This window comes from Vanellus vanellus (assembly GCF_965231255.1).
Source record: "Vanellus vanellus genome assembly, chromosome: 14".
Taxonomy (NCBI): Eukaryota; Metazoa; Chordata; class Aves; order Charadriiformes; family Charadriidae; genus Vanellus; species Vanellus vanellus.
In genome coordinates this window covers 1954816-1969492 of record NC_138919.1, presented here as the reverse complement: position 1 = coordinate 1969492, position 14677 = coordinate 1954816, and the positions used below count along the sequence as shown (strand labels likewise).

Below are 14677 nucleotides of genomic sequence, written 5' to 3'. Positions count from 1 at the left end.
CCAAAGGCTTTTAAAGAATTATGCTGCTATGGGATAAGGGGGAAAGTTTCCCCGTGGGGTAAGAGCTTATTCCAAGATAAAGAATGAAGGACAGAACAAAGTGCTCGCTCTGCTTTGCTGGGAGTACTGTGTGCCAGGGCTGGTACAAGTTCACCCGACTTCAAAAGTGATTAGCGAGTCCACAGAAGGACAGTTCACCAAATGCTGTTAAACGCACAGGTTTCTCTGGCTCTGGGTGCTGGCAGCAGGGAAGCGGTGTCTGCGGGTCTGCTCTGGTTCTCTGTGGGTCTCTGGTACTGGCTGCATGGCCCCTGGCCTGACCCAGCATGGTTGGTCTCGCTCCGTGTCAACTGACACAGCAGCCCTGTGCAGACCACAAGAATCGAAGGGGGAGAGCGAGGTGGGGACGGATTTGTGTAGATTTGGGTCTCGGGAAGGGCCAGGAGGGCTACTTAGTCCTCTGTCGTGCACAGTGCAGGCTGTGGAGTCCTGGCATTGATTGAGCTCTGGGAGGTCCTGAGATCTTCCTTGTCTGAGGTTGGAGCTTCCCTGCTGGGAGGGTTTCTGGAACAGTTGGACACCACCGTGAACCTGCTGTAAGCTCTCCGCCTGGAACATCAAACTCCTCCAAACTGTGTTGTGCCTGAGCTCCCTGCGCAGCCTTGCTAGAGCGTAAGGGCAGGGAGAGCGAGGTTGCACCCTGCTGTGGAACGGGGCATAGTGAAACCCAGGGAACAAGGCCCCCCAGGGCTTTCCTAGTGTAGGACGAGGCGTTTTGCCCTAAAAGCTGGTCTCTCTCTGGATCCCCAGCTTCGTAGCTGCTGGGGCTGAAGGGCAGTTCTTTCTGGGCTGGCCCTGAGGGGGGTGGGGCTGAGCAGTGACACAGGGATGAGTGCCGAGGGGACGGAGGCTCTCCCTCTGGTGACGGGGCTTTCTTCAGCTGCCCCACTGCTGCAGCCAGAGCTCCTCCTGCCTTCAGAACCTTCTCCAGGCGGCTGTTTACAGCTCTAAATACGTGACGGATTGTTTGTCCTCATAAATCATCCAGTTGCTTTTTTAAACAATAAACTCTGCCATACCACCATCTCTGCCACTGGTTGTTTTCCCCAGGGACCAGGAGGGCAGGGGGGTGGCTGACACCTGGGTGGCTTTATGGTGTGCTGAGGGAGACGCGGCCAAGCCCGCCGCGCCGCCGCCCTCTTGTCCCCCGGCGCTGCGCGAGGCCCGCCGCAAGTGTGAGGGCGGCGGAGAAGGGCAGCGGCGATAGGTCCGCCCTCGTCACGTGGGTCCGGGTCGGCGTCCTGTGGCGCAGGGCGCGCGCCTTTGTGACATCGCCCAGCTTCGGCGCGAGGGCAGCGGCCCCTCAGTCAGTCAGTCAGTCAGTCGTCGTCGTTGTCGTCGGCGGCGGTGAGTGCGGGGCGGTCCGGCCCGGCCCGGCCCGGCCCCCGCCCGGCCCGCGCTCCTGCCGCGGCACCGGGACCTCGGTCCCCCCTCAGCCCCGCAGCCCACTCCCCCTCAGCGCGTCCGGCTCGGTCTCTCCTCAGCACCAGGGCCCCGGTCCCCCCCCTCAGCCCTGTGACCCGCTCCCCCTCAGCCCCCCCCCGGGTGTGGGGGACTGGGTGGCTCTTCTATAGACAGGGAGAGCCCAGCGTTTCTGCTCAGGGCTGCTGGGCTGTGTCCCAGCAAGTCTGATGGAGTGGTTTGCTTTTCTTGACAGTGGTGCGGGGTGAAGACAGAGACCTGGGGGCGGGCAGAAATGAAAGCGTGGGGGGCTGCCAACGTTGGAGGGAATTCTGGTTCGAGGATTGACTTCTTTCTTTCTCTTTAGTGATTGCAGCGAGCGCTAGTAGCATGGACCTTTGTTATTTCCCACGAAAACTTCAGAATCAAGCCACTTGTTCTACTATCAATGTCCTCGGTTAACCAGCTGGTGAAATCCATACCTGCCGCTGGGGCAGACTGCTAAGGCTTGGCCATAGCCATGACTGAGCCCCACAGGGTTTCGTTCACCACCCTCCACGGTCCACCGAGCAGCAGTTTCTTCAGAAGTTCTTGGGGAGATGATGGAGAGCAGCCCCAGGACTCCAAACCAGCTGCAAAAACTGTTCGAATCGCAGTCACTCTCTTCAAGCCAGATAACAAACATTGTCCAGAATTTTTCTACCCAGATCTTCTGGAGAGTTGTCAAGGGAGCGTAACAGGTGGTTCTTCAGATGACAAGGTAAGTGTTCTGGTGGCCTGAAAGGAACTTGCGTTGTCTCTGAAGATTTCAAAGGCTTTTTTGGTATTGCTGTTTTAAGGCTGTGTTGCAAGGTGGCTGTGTTTTAGCTGTGAGGTGTCGAGAGGTGGAAGGAGGGTGGCGAGGTGTTCTGCAGGCGGGAGAACTGACATCCAGGCAGGGGTTGTCGTTGTCAGGCCACACTGTCACACCCCTTTGCCTTGGCTGGAATTTCACGTCAGAAAGGCGATGTGTTGGTGGCAGAGTGTGGGAGGTAATGCTCGTTTGGTTCTGAACTGCTCGATCTAAAGTGATTTCTGGTACCTGGCTTGCTAGCAGCTGTGAGCTTCTCTTTTCCAAAGAGCCTCAAAAGGAGGGATGCTTCTGCGGTATGTGGCTGTATCTTTTTGGGGACGCTGCTCTCCTGCACGTGACTATTTCCACCTGAGTGCTTGACATCACTGCTTGCGTGGTGGACACGGTGCTTCCAGGTGTTGCCTGACGCTTGTGTTTGCCTGTTGAAAGGCATTTCTGAGGATACAACGGCACGCAGACTTCTGTGACATCTAAACTTTGTATTATGGTTGTTTTTCTATGAAAAGAAAGTTGATTGAATTCCCCTCATTTTTACCGTTGTGCTTAGCAGTCAGTTCATGGTTCATGCTGCTTTCTTTTGGTGTTGTTTTGAGAGTTGGGAGAAGCAGACAGGTACAGAACTAGCCGAGAAAGCACCCAAAGCCTGGAGGCACTCTCAGAATACTGTACTAAAGCTTAAAGTGTCTGAGCTTCTGCCTGGATGTTGTAGTCCTGATGGGTTTAATGCATGAGTTTTTGGTGGCAGTGTGACAGGATCGATACTGAAGTTTTTGTCTCTCTTATTTCTACAGAATAAAGACCCTGCTGATGCCTTTAATGATGGTGAAAAGGAAAGGAAAGAAGCGGAGGCTTTTGCTAGAACGTTTGGAGAAAAACATGTATGTTTTTCTTCTTTTTATTGTGTTATCCCTTGGAATGGGCAATGCTGCACAGCTGTCAACCACTTAAGACTGGTTTGGTTCTGCTGCTGCTAGGAGCAAAAAAGATCCCGTTCTCTTTTCTGTACTGCAGCCAACGTTGTGTCCTGCACCAGGGCCATCCCTGTGGTAACTGGAAAAGAAAGGTGAACTCACTGTCAATCTTTTATTGCTCAGGGTGGCAACAGACATAGGAAGGACCGTATTCAGGACTTGATTGATATGGGGTATGGATACGACGAATCTGACTCCTTCATTGATAATTCTGAAGCGGTGAGTTCTGGGGCAGGGGGTGAGAGTGGTTGAAGGCAGCTGCCTGGAGGGCTGAGCTGGCACCTGGGGAGAACCCGAAGTGGGTGTGAGCCAGGAGCGTGCCGGGGCTGGGGAACGAGAGCTCCTGGGGCAACCGCATGGCGGGCGAATGTCAGCAGGCGAGTCGGCAGCCCCTCAGATGCCCTGCTCTTGAGGGAGCACGAGTGCCACCCCATTCGCCAAGCCGCTCAGCTACAGAATAAGGTAAGAAAGCTCACCGTGCCAAGAGATTGTTCTCTGTTACTTCCAGTACGATGAGCTTGTTCCGGCTTCTCTTACTACGAAGTATGGAGGGTTTTACATCAACTCAGGAACACTGCAATTCCGGCAAGCGTCTGAATCTGAAGATGACTATGTTAAAGAGAAGAAGAAGAACTCTCCCAAGGTGAGGAAGCCGGCTTTCTCGATAATTTCCCCTGCTGGAGCTGGGAGGGTTTGCTGCATGAAGTGTGTCAGTATTCGAAGTAGAGATTTGTGAGTTTGATTCTGACTTGGATTTTACCCCCTGCAGACATGGAAGTCACTGGATGGAGGTGAAAAAGTGAAAAAGAAGAAGAAGAAGAAGAAGGCAGATGATTCTTACGACAAGGAAAAGACGTCCAAGTTTCCGATAGCTAGGTAAGGACGGGGAGGTAACGCTTGCTGCTCAACACCTTGCAGCCCCGAGGGAGGCGGAGGTGGTGGCTGACCCTTTGCTCTCACTCTTTGGCCATGCCAGTGATAACGACCCACTTGAGGCCATGGGCTCATTAACTGACCTGCATCTGTGGCGGCTCTTGGGTGAATCCCCAGAAGGGGGTCCCTTTCCTGATACGGAGAATGGGAGAGATGCTCTTCGGATGGGCTTGGAGCAGGATTTGAAGCAACTGCCATCCCTCCCCGAAGGCATTCCAGCCCCTTTGGAGAACGGCATCCAAGAACTGGCCCAGGTAAGTCGCTTTTTTGAGTGCCTGGATGTCAGGTAGTGTCCAAGTCCTCGGCCTTGGTATCGCCTGAATGTAACAGTCGGTATCGCAGCTCTCATGGTGTCTCCTCTGCCTCACTTGGCAAATTGTGGACGTGATGCAAGAGGTAATTTCCTAAGTCAATTTGAGAAGAATGAAGTTAAGATATGGACTAATGAGGCTGAAGGAGGAATTCCACCTTGATCGTTGTAATGTGCTGTGATGGTCAGGAGAGCATGTGTGAAGTGGCGTGCAGTGTTGTGTGTGTGTGAAATAAGTGGGTGCATCTGGAAAGCATTATGTGTTGTACATCGTGAGAAGGCGTGAAAAGCTGTGTAGATGGGGCCTGAGGATTTGTTAGAACTGTTTCCCATGTCATACGCTGGCAGATGCCTTCCTTGAGGCATGGGTGCTCTTTGGCATGTCCCGCACTGGAGCTGCATCCCTGGGCATTTGGGTTCTTTACCTCTCTTTAACATCTCAGAGTTGGGGTACCGTTTAGGGCGTGGAACCTATTACTTTGTAGGAGGGTGATCCCCTGTCTTTTCAGCAGTAGCTCGTCGTGCAGGTGGAGTGCTGTGGGACTGCCCCATCTTCTGCAGAATGTTGTGAGGCACTTTGGGACGCGCTGCTCTGGAGAAGCGGGAGAGCACTGGGTGCTGGTCAGGGATCCCTCTCCTGGCACGTCAGAGATGTGCGCTTTCAGGCTCGCTGTGGGGCTTCTGTGGTGTGAGGGCTGTCGCCATCAGCCTGTCGCCAAGTGCTGAGATGTCTTGTTTCTGCGACCAGTGTTGTTTGTAAGCTTGGCATTTAAGTCATAAAGCGTGTACTTAGCCCTCTGCGGTGGTGTGTGTTCTGCCGTGTTTTCCTAATGCCAAAGCGATGCGGCTGAAAGGGGAAGGACAGGAGCACTTGTCATCCCTTCACCTTCATTGATGGGACCGTCTCTCGTGTAAAAGCTGGGTGCACTGTGAATTGTTGGAGATGGTGTGTACCAGAACCGTGGTGATGGCTGTATGGGGTTTGTGTTACAGCGTGCAGTGGGGAGGAAGCTTTTCTGCAGTTGTTGGGAGAGGGCCCAAAGTGTCTCTGGGGCTACAGGTTCATTTTTGTGATAAGAAGACGCTTTGATTCTGACTTCGGTATTACCATTTGCAGAAGCGGAAGTTGGAGGATGGAGGTGAAAAACTGAAAAAGAAGAAGAAGGAAGATGATTCTAACAACAAGGAAAAGAAATCCAAGAAGTCCAAGTTTTGGACACCTGGGTAAGGACGGGGAGGGAACGTTTGCTGCTCGACACCGTGCTTCAGGGTTACAGATGGTATTTGTTATGCTGCAGTAGTACCCGTTGCAGTGGGGGTGGCTTGAGCGCGTGCTGCATAAACCCCAAGAGGTAAACCCCACGTTGCTTCCAAAGGGGGAGGTAAAAAGGCGGCTGAGGGGAGGAGCAGAGAGGGGCAGAGCTGGCTGAAATGTTGGTGTTTTGTGGAGCTGTGTAGAGGCACTGACGTTGGGAAGAGGTATTGAAGAGGCTGAAGAGAAGGCTAACGACTCCTGGGACAAGTCTGGGGGAGGAAAGGCGGGCAGGAAGGGCATGAACTCGGCGCTGTACGAGTGTCGGGCAGGCAGGGTGGAAGAGGGTAGAAGGCCATGGGTGGCCTGGCTGTGAAATTTCTTGTACTCCTGCCCAAAGTAATTCTTGTGTGAGCGCTCAGCCTGTTTTTATAGCTTCTCTCCTTTTGGTCTGTAAACCCGAGTGGTTATTCTTCTTGTTGTGGGTCTGCTTGTGCTCTTGGTCTGTCCTTGCTTTGGTGTGCCTGGCGGGTCTGTTTCCAGGTCAGTATCTGTTGCGTGTGTCTCTTTTGCTATGGTTTCCTTCCAGTTTTTTCCTTCTTCCTGTATCTGTCCTTCTGGATTTCCTTTTTCCTGCTTGGGTAACACCAACACCAAAGCACGCCTGAGCTGGTTCCATGCATGCAGGATTCCTTCTTAGTGATCAAGGAAAAGGCATTTGCTCTCCTGGTTGTAATAGGCAAAAAGCAGCCGGGTGCTGCCACGCGAACTCTGTCTTGCTTCAGTTCCTCTGCACTCGCTGTTTGTGTGTTTCCCAGTCTCCCTTGCTGGAATAATGCAGGTAGCTAAATGAGAGTGTAGGTTGGTGGAGGCGGTTTAAGTTCCGTCGTCTCTCTGCAGTGAGGAAGGACAGCCGTCTGTTCTCCCAGCTGAACGAGCAGCGGGACACTGAGACCTTAATAGGCCGTAGGCTATTTTACCTGGTTTAACTGGTTAAGGGGGGCTGAGAGTTTCCAGGGGACTGGTGCAGGTGGCTGAAGTGAACTGGGGTGAAGGTATCCCCCTCTCTTGCCCTTCATCTTGCATTCGCTTCAGTTCCCTTTCCTTATTTTACTTTGTTCACAGCTTTACGGCGTTAAATGCAAGTAAGGAGAAGAAGAAGAAGAAATACTCTGGAGCTCTTAGTGTGAAGGAGATGCTGAAGAAGTTTCAGAAGGAGAAGGATGCTCAGAAGAAAAAAGATGAAGAGCAGAAAGTGGAGAGTCTGTCAGTGACAGAACCTGCATCCCCGAGGGAGGCGGAGGCGGTCGCTGAGCCTTTGCTCTCGCTCTTTGGCCATGCCAGTGATAACGACCCACTTCAGGCAGTGACAGCCATGGGCTCTTTAACTGACCTGGAACAGGGGCGTCTGCTGGGTGAATCCCCAGAAGCGGGTCCCTTTCCTGATGTGGACGAACTGAGCGATGCTTTTGGGAGGATGAGCTTGGAGGAGGATTTGAAGCAACCACTATCCCTCCCCGAAGGCATTCCAGCCCCTTTGGAGAACAGCATCCAAGAACTGGCTCAGGTAAGTCGCTTTTTTGAGTGCCCGGATGTCAGGTAGTGTCCAAGTCCTCGGCCTTGGTATCGCCTGAATGTAACAGTCGGTATCGCACCTGTGTGGACGTGATGCAAGAGGTAATTTCCAAAGTCAATTTGAGAAGAATGAAGTTAAGATATGGACTAATGAGGCTGAAGGAGGAATTCCACCTTGATCGTTGTAATGTGCTGTGATGGTCAGGAGAGCATCTGTGAAGTGGCGTGCAGTGTTGTGTGTGTGAAATAAGTGGGTGCATCTGGAAAGCATTACATGTTGTACAACATGAGAAGGCGTGAAAAGCCATGTAGATGGGGCCTGAGGATTTGTTAGAACTGTTTCCCATGTCATACGCTGGCAGCTGCCTTCCTTGAGGCATGGGTGCTATTTGGCATGTCCCGCACTGGAGTTGCATCCCTGGGCATTTGGGTTCTTTACCTCTCTTTAACATCTCAGAGTTGGGGTACCGTTTAGGGCGTGGAACCTATTACTTTGTAGGAGGGTGATCCCTCATCTTTTCAGCAGTAGCTCGTCGTGCAGGTGGAGTGCTGTGGTACTGCCCCATCTTCTGCAGAATGTTGTGATGCGCTTTGGGACGCGCTGCTCTGGAGAAGCGGGAGAGCACTGGGTGCTGGTCAGGGATCCCTCTCCTGGCACATCAGAGACGCGCGCTTTCAGGCTCGCTGTGGGGCTTCTGTGGTGTGAGGGCTGTCGCCGTCAGCCTGTCGCCAAGTGCTGAGATGTCTTGTTTCTGCGACCAGTGTTGTTTGTAAGCTTGGCACTTAAGTCGTAAAGCGTGTACTTAGCCCTCTGCGGTGGTGTGTGTTCTGCCGTGTTTTCCTAATGCCGAAGCAATGCGGCTGAAAGGGGAAGGACAGGAGCACTTGTCATCCCTTCACCTTCATTGATGGGACCGTCTCTCGTGTAAAAGCTGGGTGTGCTGTGAATTGTTGGAGATGGTGTGTGCCAGAACTGTGGTGACGGCTGTGTGGGTTTGGGTTACTGTGTGCAGTGGGGAAGGAGCTGTTCTGCAGGTGTTGGGAGAAGGCCCAAAGTGTCTCTGGGGCTGCAGGTGAAATTCCGCAAACAGGAGATGCTTTGATTCTGACTTGGATTTTACCCTCTCCAGACATGGAATTTAATGGATGGAGGTGAAAAACTGAAAAATAACAAGAAGAAGAAGAATAAGAAGAAGAAGGAGGAAGATGATTCTAACACCAAGGAAAACAAGTCCAAGTTTCCAATAGCTGGGTAAGGATGGGGAGGTTACGCTTGCTGCTCGACACCGTGCTTCAGGGTTACAGGTGGCATTTGTTACGCTGCAGTAGTACCCGTTGTAGTGGGGGTGGCTTGAGCGTGTGCTGCATAAACCCCAAGAGGTAAACCCCGCGTTGCTTCCAAAGGGGAGGTAAAAAGGCGGCTGAGGCTGAGGGGAGGAGCAGAGCTCCACAGCAAGAGTGTCAGAGCAAAAAGGGGCAGAGCTGGCTGAAATGTTGGTGTTTTGTGGAGCTGTGTAGAGGCACTGACGTTGGGAAGAGGTATTGGAGAGGCTGAAGAGAAGGCTAACGACTCCTGGGACAAGTCTGGGGGAGGAAAGGCGGGCAGGAAGGGCATGAACTCGGCACTGTATGAGTGTCGGGCAGGCAGGGAGGAAGAGGGTAGAAGGTCATGGGTGGCCTGGCTGTGCACTCGCTTGTACTCCTGCCCAAAGTAATTCTTGTGTGAGCGCTCAGCCTGTTTTTATAGCTGTCCTTGCTTTGGTGTGCCTGGCGGGTCTGTTTCCAGGTCAGTATCTGTTGCGTGTGTCTCTTTTGCTATGGTTTCCTTCCAGTTTTTTCCTTCTTCCTGTATCTGTCCTTCTGGATTTCCTTTTTCCTGCTTGGGTAACACCAACACCAAAGCACGCCTGAGCTGGTTCCATGCATGCAGGATTCCTTCTTAGTGATCAAGGAAAAGGCATTTGCTCTCCTGGTTGTAATAGGCAAAAAGCAGCCAGGTGCTGCCACGCGAACTCTGTCTTGTTTCAGTTCCTCTGCACTCGCTGTTTGTGTGTTTCCCAGAAACTTGCATTCGCTTCAGTTCCCTTTCCTTATTTATACTTTGTTCACAGCTTTACAGCGTTAAATGCAAGTCGAAAGAAAAAGATAAAAATGAAGAAATACTGTGGAGCTCTTAGTGTGAAGGAGATGCTGCAGAATTTTCAGGAGGAGAAGGACGCTCAGAAGAAAACAGATGAAGAGCAGAAAGTGGAGAGTCTGTCAGTGACAGAACCTGCAGCCGCGAGGGAGGCGGAGGCGGTGGCTGATCCTTTGCACTCGGCCAGTGATAACGACCCACTTGAGGCCATGGGCTCGTTAACTGACCTGCATCTGTGGCGTCTCCTGGGTGAATCCTCAGAAGGGGGTCCCTTTCCCGATACGGAGAATGGGAGAGATGCTCTTGGGATGGGCTTGGAGCAGGATTTGAAGCAACTGCCATCCCTCCCCGAAGGCATTCCAGCCCCTTTGGAGAACGGCATCCAAGAACTGGCTCAGGTAAGTCGCTTTTTTGAGTGCCCGGATGTCAGGTAGTGTCCAAGTCCTCGGCCTTGGTATTGCCTGAATGTAACAGTCGGTATCGCACCTGTGTGGACGTGATGCAAGAGGCAATTTCCAAAGTCAATTTGAGAAGAATGAAGTTAAGATATGGACTAATGAGGCTGAAGGAGGAATTCCACCTTGATCGTTGTAATGTGCTGTGATGGTCAGGAGAGCATCTGTGAAGTGGCGTGCAGTATTGTGCGTGTGAAATAAGTGGATGCATCTGGAAAGCATTATGTGTTGTACATCGTGAGAAGGCGTGAGAAGCCATGTAGATGGGGCCTGAGGATTTGTCAGAACTGTTTCCCATGTCATACGCTGGCAGATGCCTTCCTTGAGGCATGGGTGCTATTTGGCGTGTCCCGCACTGGAGCTGCATCCCTGGGCATTTGGGTTCTTTACCTCTCTTTAACATCTCAGCGTTGGGGTACCATCTAGGGCGTGGAACCTATTACTTTGTAGGAGGGTGATCCCTCATCTTTTCAGCGGTAGCTCGTCATGCAGGTGGAGTGCTGTGGTACTGCCCCATCTTCTGCAGAATGTTGTGAGGCGCTTTGGGATGTGCTGCTCTGGAGAAGTGGGAGAGCACTAGGTGCTGGTCTGGGATCCCTCTCCTGGCACGTCAGAGACGCGTGCTTTCAGGCTCGCTGTGGGGCTTCTGTGGTGTGAGGGCTGTCGCCAAGTGCTGAGATGTCTTGTTTCTGTGACCAGTGTTGTTTGTAAGCTTGGCATTTAAGTCGTAAAGCATGTACTTAGCCCTCTGCGGTGGTGTGTGTTCTGCCGTGTTTTCCTAATGCCAAAGCGATGCGGCTGAAAGGGGAAGGACAGGAGCACTTGTCATCCCTTCACCTTCATTGATGGGACCGTCTCTCGTGTAAAAGCTGGGTGTGCTGTGAATTGTTGGAGATGGTGTGTGCCAGAACTGTGGTGACGGCTGTGTGGGGTTTGGGTTACTGTGTGCAGTGGGGAAGGAGCTGTTCTGCAGGTGTTGGGAGAAGGCCCAAAGTGTCTCTGGGGCTGCAGGTGAAATTCCGCAAACAGGAGATGCTTTGATTCTGACTTGGATTTTACCCTCTCCAGACATGGAAGTTAATGGATGGAGGTGAAGAACAGAAAAAGAAGAAGAAGAAGAAGAATAAGAAGAAGAAGGAGGAAGATGATTCTAACACCAAGGAAAACAAGTCCAAGTTTCCAATAGCTGGGTAAGGACGGGGAGGTTACGCTTGCTGCTCGACACCGTGCTTCAGGGTTACAGGTGGCATTTGTTACGCTGCAGTAGTACCCGTTGTAGTGGGGGTGGCTTGAGCGCGTGCTGCATAAACCCCAAGAGGTAAACCCCGCGTTGCTTCCAAAGGGGAGGTAAAAAGGCGGCTGAGGCTGAGGGGAGGAGCAGAGCTCCACAGCAAGAGTGTCAGAGCAAAAAGGGGCAGAGCTGGCTGAAATGTTGGTGTTTTGTGGAGCTGTGTAGAGGCACTGACGTTGGGAAGAGGTATTGGAGAGGCTGAAGAGAAGGCTAACGACTCCTGGGACAAGTCTGGGGGAGGAAAGGCGGGCAGGAAGGGCATGAACTCGGCACTGTATGAGTGTCGGGCAGGCAGGGAGGAAGAGGGTAGAAGGCCATGGGTGGCCTGGCTGTGCACTCGCTTGTACTCCTGCCCAAAGTAATTCTTGTGTGAGCACTCAGCCTGTTTTTATAGCTTCTCTTTTTTTGGGCTGTAAACCTGAGTGGTTATTCTTGTTGTGGGTCTGCTTGTGCTCTTGGTCTGTCCTTGCTTTGGTGTGCCTGGCGGGTCTGTTTCCAGGTCAGTATCTGTTGCGTGTGTCTCTTTTGCTATGGTTTCCTTCCAGTTTTTTCCTTCTTCCTGTATCTGTCCTTCTGGATTTCCTTTTTCCTGCTTGGGTAACACCAACACCAAAGCACGCCTGAGCTGGTTCCATGCATGCAGGATTCCTTCTTAGTGATCAAGGAAAAGGCATTTGCTCTCCTGGTTGTAATAGGCAAAAAGCAGCCAGGTGCTGCCACGCGAACTCTGTCTTGCTTCAGTTCCTCTGCACTCGCTGTTTGTGTGTTTCCCAGTCTCCCTTGCTGGAATAATGCAGGTAGCTAAATGAGAGCGTAGGTCGGTGGAGGCGGTTTAAGCTCCGTCATCTCTCTGCAGTGAGGAAGGACAGCCGTCTGTTCTCCCAGCTGAACGAGCAGCGGGACACTGAGACCTTAAGAGGCCATAGGCTATTTTACCTGGTTTAACTGGTTAAGGGGGGCTGAGAGTTTCCAGGGGACTGGTGCATGTGGCTGAAGTGAACTGGGGTGAAGGTATCCCCCTCTCTTGCCCTTCATCTTGCATTCGCTTCAGTTCCCTTCTCTGTTCACAGATCTGTGGTGTTATATGCAACTAAGGAGGAGGAGAGGAAGGAGAAATACTGTGGAGCTCTTAAGGTGAAGGAGATGCTGCAGAATTCTCAGGAGGAGAAGGATGCTCAGAAGAAAATGGATGAAGACCAAAAATTGGAGAGTCTGTGTGTGGCAGAACCTGCAGCCCTGAGGGAGGCAGAGGCGGTGGCTGATCCTTTGCCCTCGGTCTTTGGCCATGCCAGTGATAACGACCCACTTGAGGCCATGGGCTCGTTAACTGACCTGCATCTGTGGCGGCTCTTGGGTGATTCCCCAGAAGGGGGTCCCTTTCCTGATACAGCGAATGGGAGAGATGCTCCTGGGATGGGCTTGGAGCAGGATTTGAAGCAACTGCCATCCCTCCCCGAAGGCATTCCAGCCCCTTTGGAGAAACGCATCAAAAAACTGGCTCAGGTAAGTCACATTTTTGAGTGCCTGGATGTCAGGTAGTGTCCAAGTCCTTGGCCTTGGTATCGCCTGAATGTAACAGTCGGTATCAGAGCTCTCATGGTGTCTCCTCTGCCTCTCTTGGCAAATTGTGGACGTGATGCAAGAGGTAATTTCCTAAGTCAATTTGAGAAGAATGAAGTTAAGATATGGACTAATGAGGCTGAAGGAGGAATTCCACCTTGATCGTTGTAATGTGCTGTGATGGTCAGGAGAGCATCTGTGAAGTGGCGTGCAGTGTTGTGTGCGTGAAATAAGTGGGCGCATCTGTAAAATATTACGTGTTGTACATTGTGAGAAGGCGTGAAAAGCCGTGTAGATGGGGCCTGAGGATTTCTCAGAACTGTTTCCCATGTCATACGCTGGCAGATGCCTTCCTTGAGGCATGGGTGCTATTTGGCATGTCCCGCACTGGTGCTGTATCCCTGGGCATTTGGGTTCTTTACCTCTCTTTAATATCTCAGAGTTGGGGTACCGTTTAGGGCGTGGAACCTATTACTTTGTAGGAGGGTGATCCCTCATCTTTTCAGCGGTAGCTCATCGTGCAGGTGGAGTGCTGTAGGACTGCCCCATCTTCTGCAGAATGTTGTGAGGCGCTTTGGGATGTGCTGCTCTGGAGAAGCGGGAGAGCACTAGGTGCTGGTCTGGGATCCCTCTCCTGGCACGTCAGAGACGCGTGCTTTCAGGCTCGCTGTGGGGCTTCTGTGGTGTGAGGGCTGTCGCCAAGTGCTGAGATGTCTTGTTTCTGTGACCAGTGTTGTTTGTAAGCTTGGCATTTAAGTCGTAAAGCATGTACTTAGCCCTCTGCGGTGGTGTGTGTTCTGCCGTGTTTTCCTAATGCCAAAGCGATGCGGCTGAAAGGGGAAGGACAGGAGCACTTGTCATCCCTTCACCTTCATTGATGGGACCGTCTCTCGTGTAAAAGCTGGGTGTGCTGTGAATTGTTGGAGATGGTGTGTGCCAGAACTGTGGTGACGGCTGTGTGGGGTTTGGGTTACTGTGTGCAGTGGGGAAGGAGCTGTTCTGCAGGTGTTGGGAGAAGGCCCAAATTGTCTCTGGGGCTGCAGGTGAAATTCCGCAAACAGGAGATGCTTTGATTCTGACTTGGATTTTACCCTCTCCAGACATGGAAGTTAATGGATGGAGGTGAAGAACAGAAAAAGAAGAAGAAGAAGAAGAATAAGAAGAAGAAGGAGGAAGATGATTCTAACACCAAGGAAAACAAGTCCAAGTTTCCAATAGCTGGGTAAGGACGGGGAGGTTACGCTTGCTGCTCGACACCGTGCTTCAGGGTTACAGGTGGCATTTGTTACGCTGCAGTAGTACCCGTTGCAGTGGGGGTGGCTTGAGCGTGTGCTGCATAAACCCCAAGAGGTAAACCCCGCGTTGCTTCCAAAGGGGAGGTAAAAAGGCGGCTGAGGCTGAGGGGAGGAGCAGAGCTCCACAGCAAGAGTGTCAGAGCAAAAAGGGGCAGAGCTGGCTGAAATGTTGGTGTTTTGTGGAGCAGTGTAGAGGCACTGACGTTGGGAAGAGGTATTGGAGAGGCTGAAGAGAAGGCTAACGACTCCTGGGACAAGTCTGGGGGAGGAAAGGCGGGCAGGAAGGGCATGAACTCGGCACTGTATGAGTGTCGGGCAGGCAGGGAGGAAGAGGGTAGAAGGCCATGGGTGGCCTGGCTGTGCACTCGCTTGTACTCCTGCCCAAAGTAATTCTTGTGTGAGCGCTCAGCCTGTTTTTATAGCTGTCCTTGCTTTGGTGTGCCTGGCGGGTCTGTTTCCAGGTCAGTATCTGTTGCGTGTGTCTCTTTTGCTATGGTTTCCTTCCAGTTTTTTCCTTCTTCCTGTATCTGTCCTTCTGGATTTCCTTTTTCCTGCTTGGGTAACACCAACACCAAAGCACGCCT

General features: G+C 52.2%; 2 protein-coding genes across 2 annotated transcripts in view; both read left to right on the top strand.

Annotated features, from left to right (window-relative positions):
* Positions 1-1981: 1981 nt before the first annotated feature.
* LOC309677820 (ubinuclein-1-like) lies at positions 1982-4165 on the top strand (the record flags this gene model as incomplete). The annotated part of the gene is made up of 5 exons (XM_082490716.1): positions 1982-2221; positions 3106-3192; positions 3409-3504; positions 3794-3928; positions 4055-4165. 5 exons carry the CDS (start codon positions 1982-1984, stop codon positions 4163-4165), a joined length of 669 nt encoding a protein of 222 aa, XP_082346842.1.
* Positions 4166-4370: 205 nt separating this feature from the next.
* LOC309677819 (uncharacterized protein) overlaps positions 4371-14677 on the top strand; it is a gene marked incomplete at its 3' end in the record, with an annotated part of 29918 nt that continues 19611 nt past the window's right edge. Inside the window, exons 1-6 of the mRNA XM_082490715.1 lie at positions 4371-4472; positions 5646-5752; positions 6906-7347; positions 8486-8607; positions 9467-9890; positions 11016-11037. Of these exons, the coding sequence (XP_082346841.1) occupies positions 4383-4472; positions 5646-5752; positions 6906-7347; positions 8486-8607; positions 9467-9890; positions 11016-11037 (1207 nt within the window). The 5' untranslated portion in view covers positions 4371-4382. The remainder of the gene's footprint in view (positions 4473-5645; positions 5753-6905; positions 7348-8485; positions 8608-9466; positions 9891-11015; positions 11038-14677) is intronic.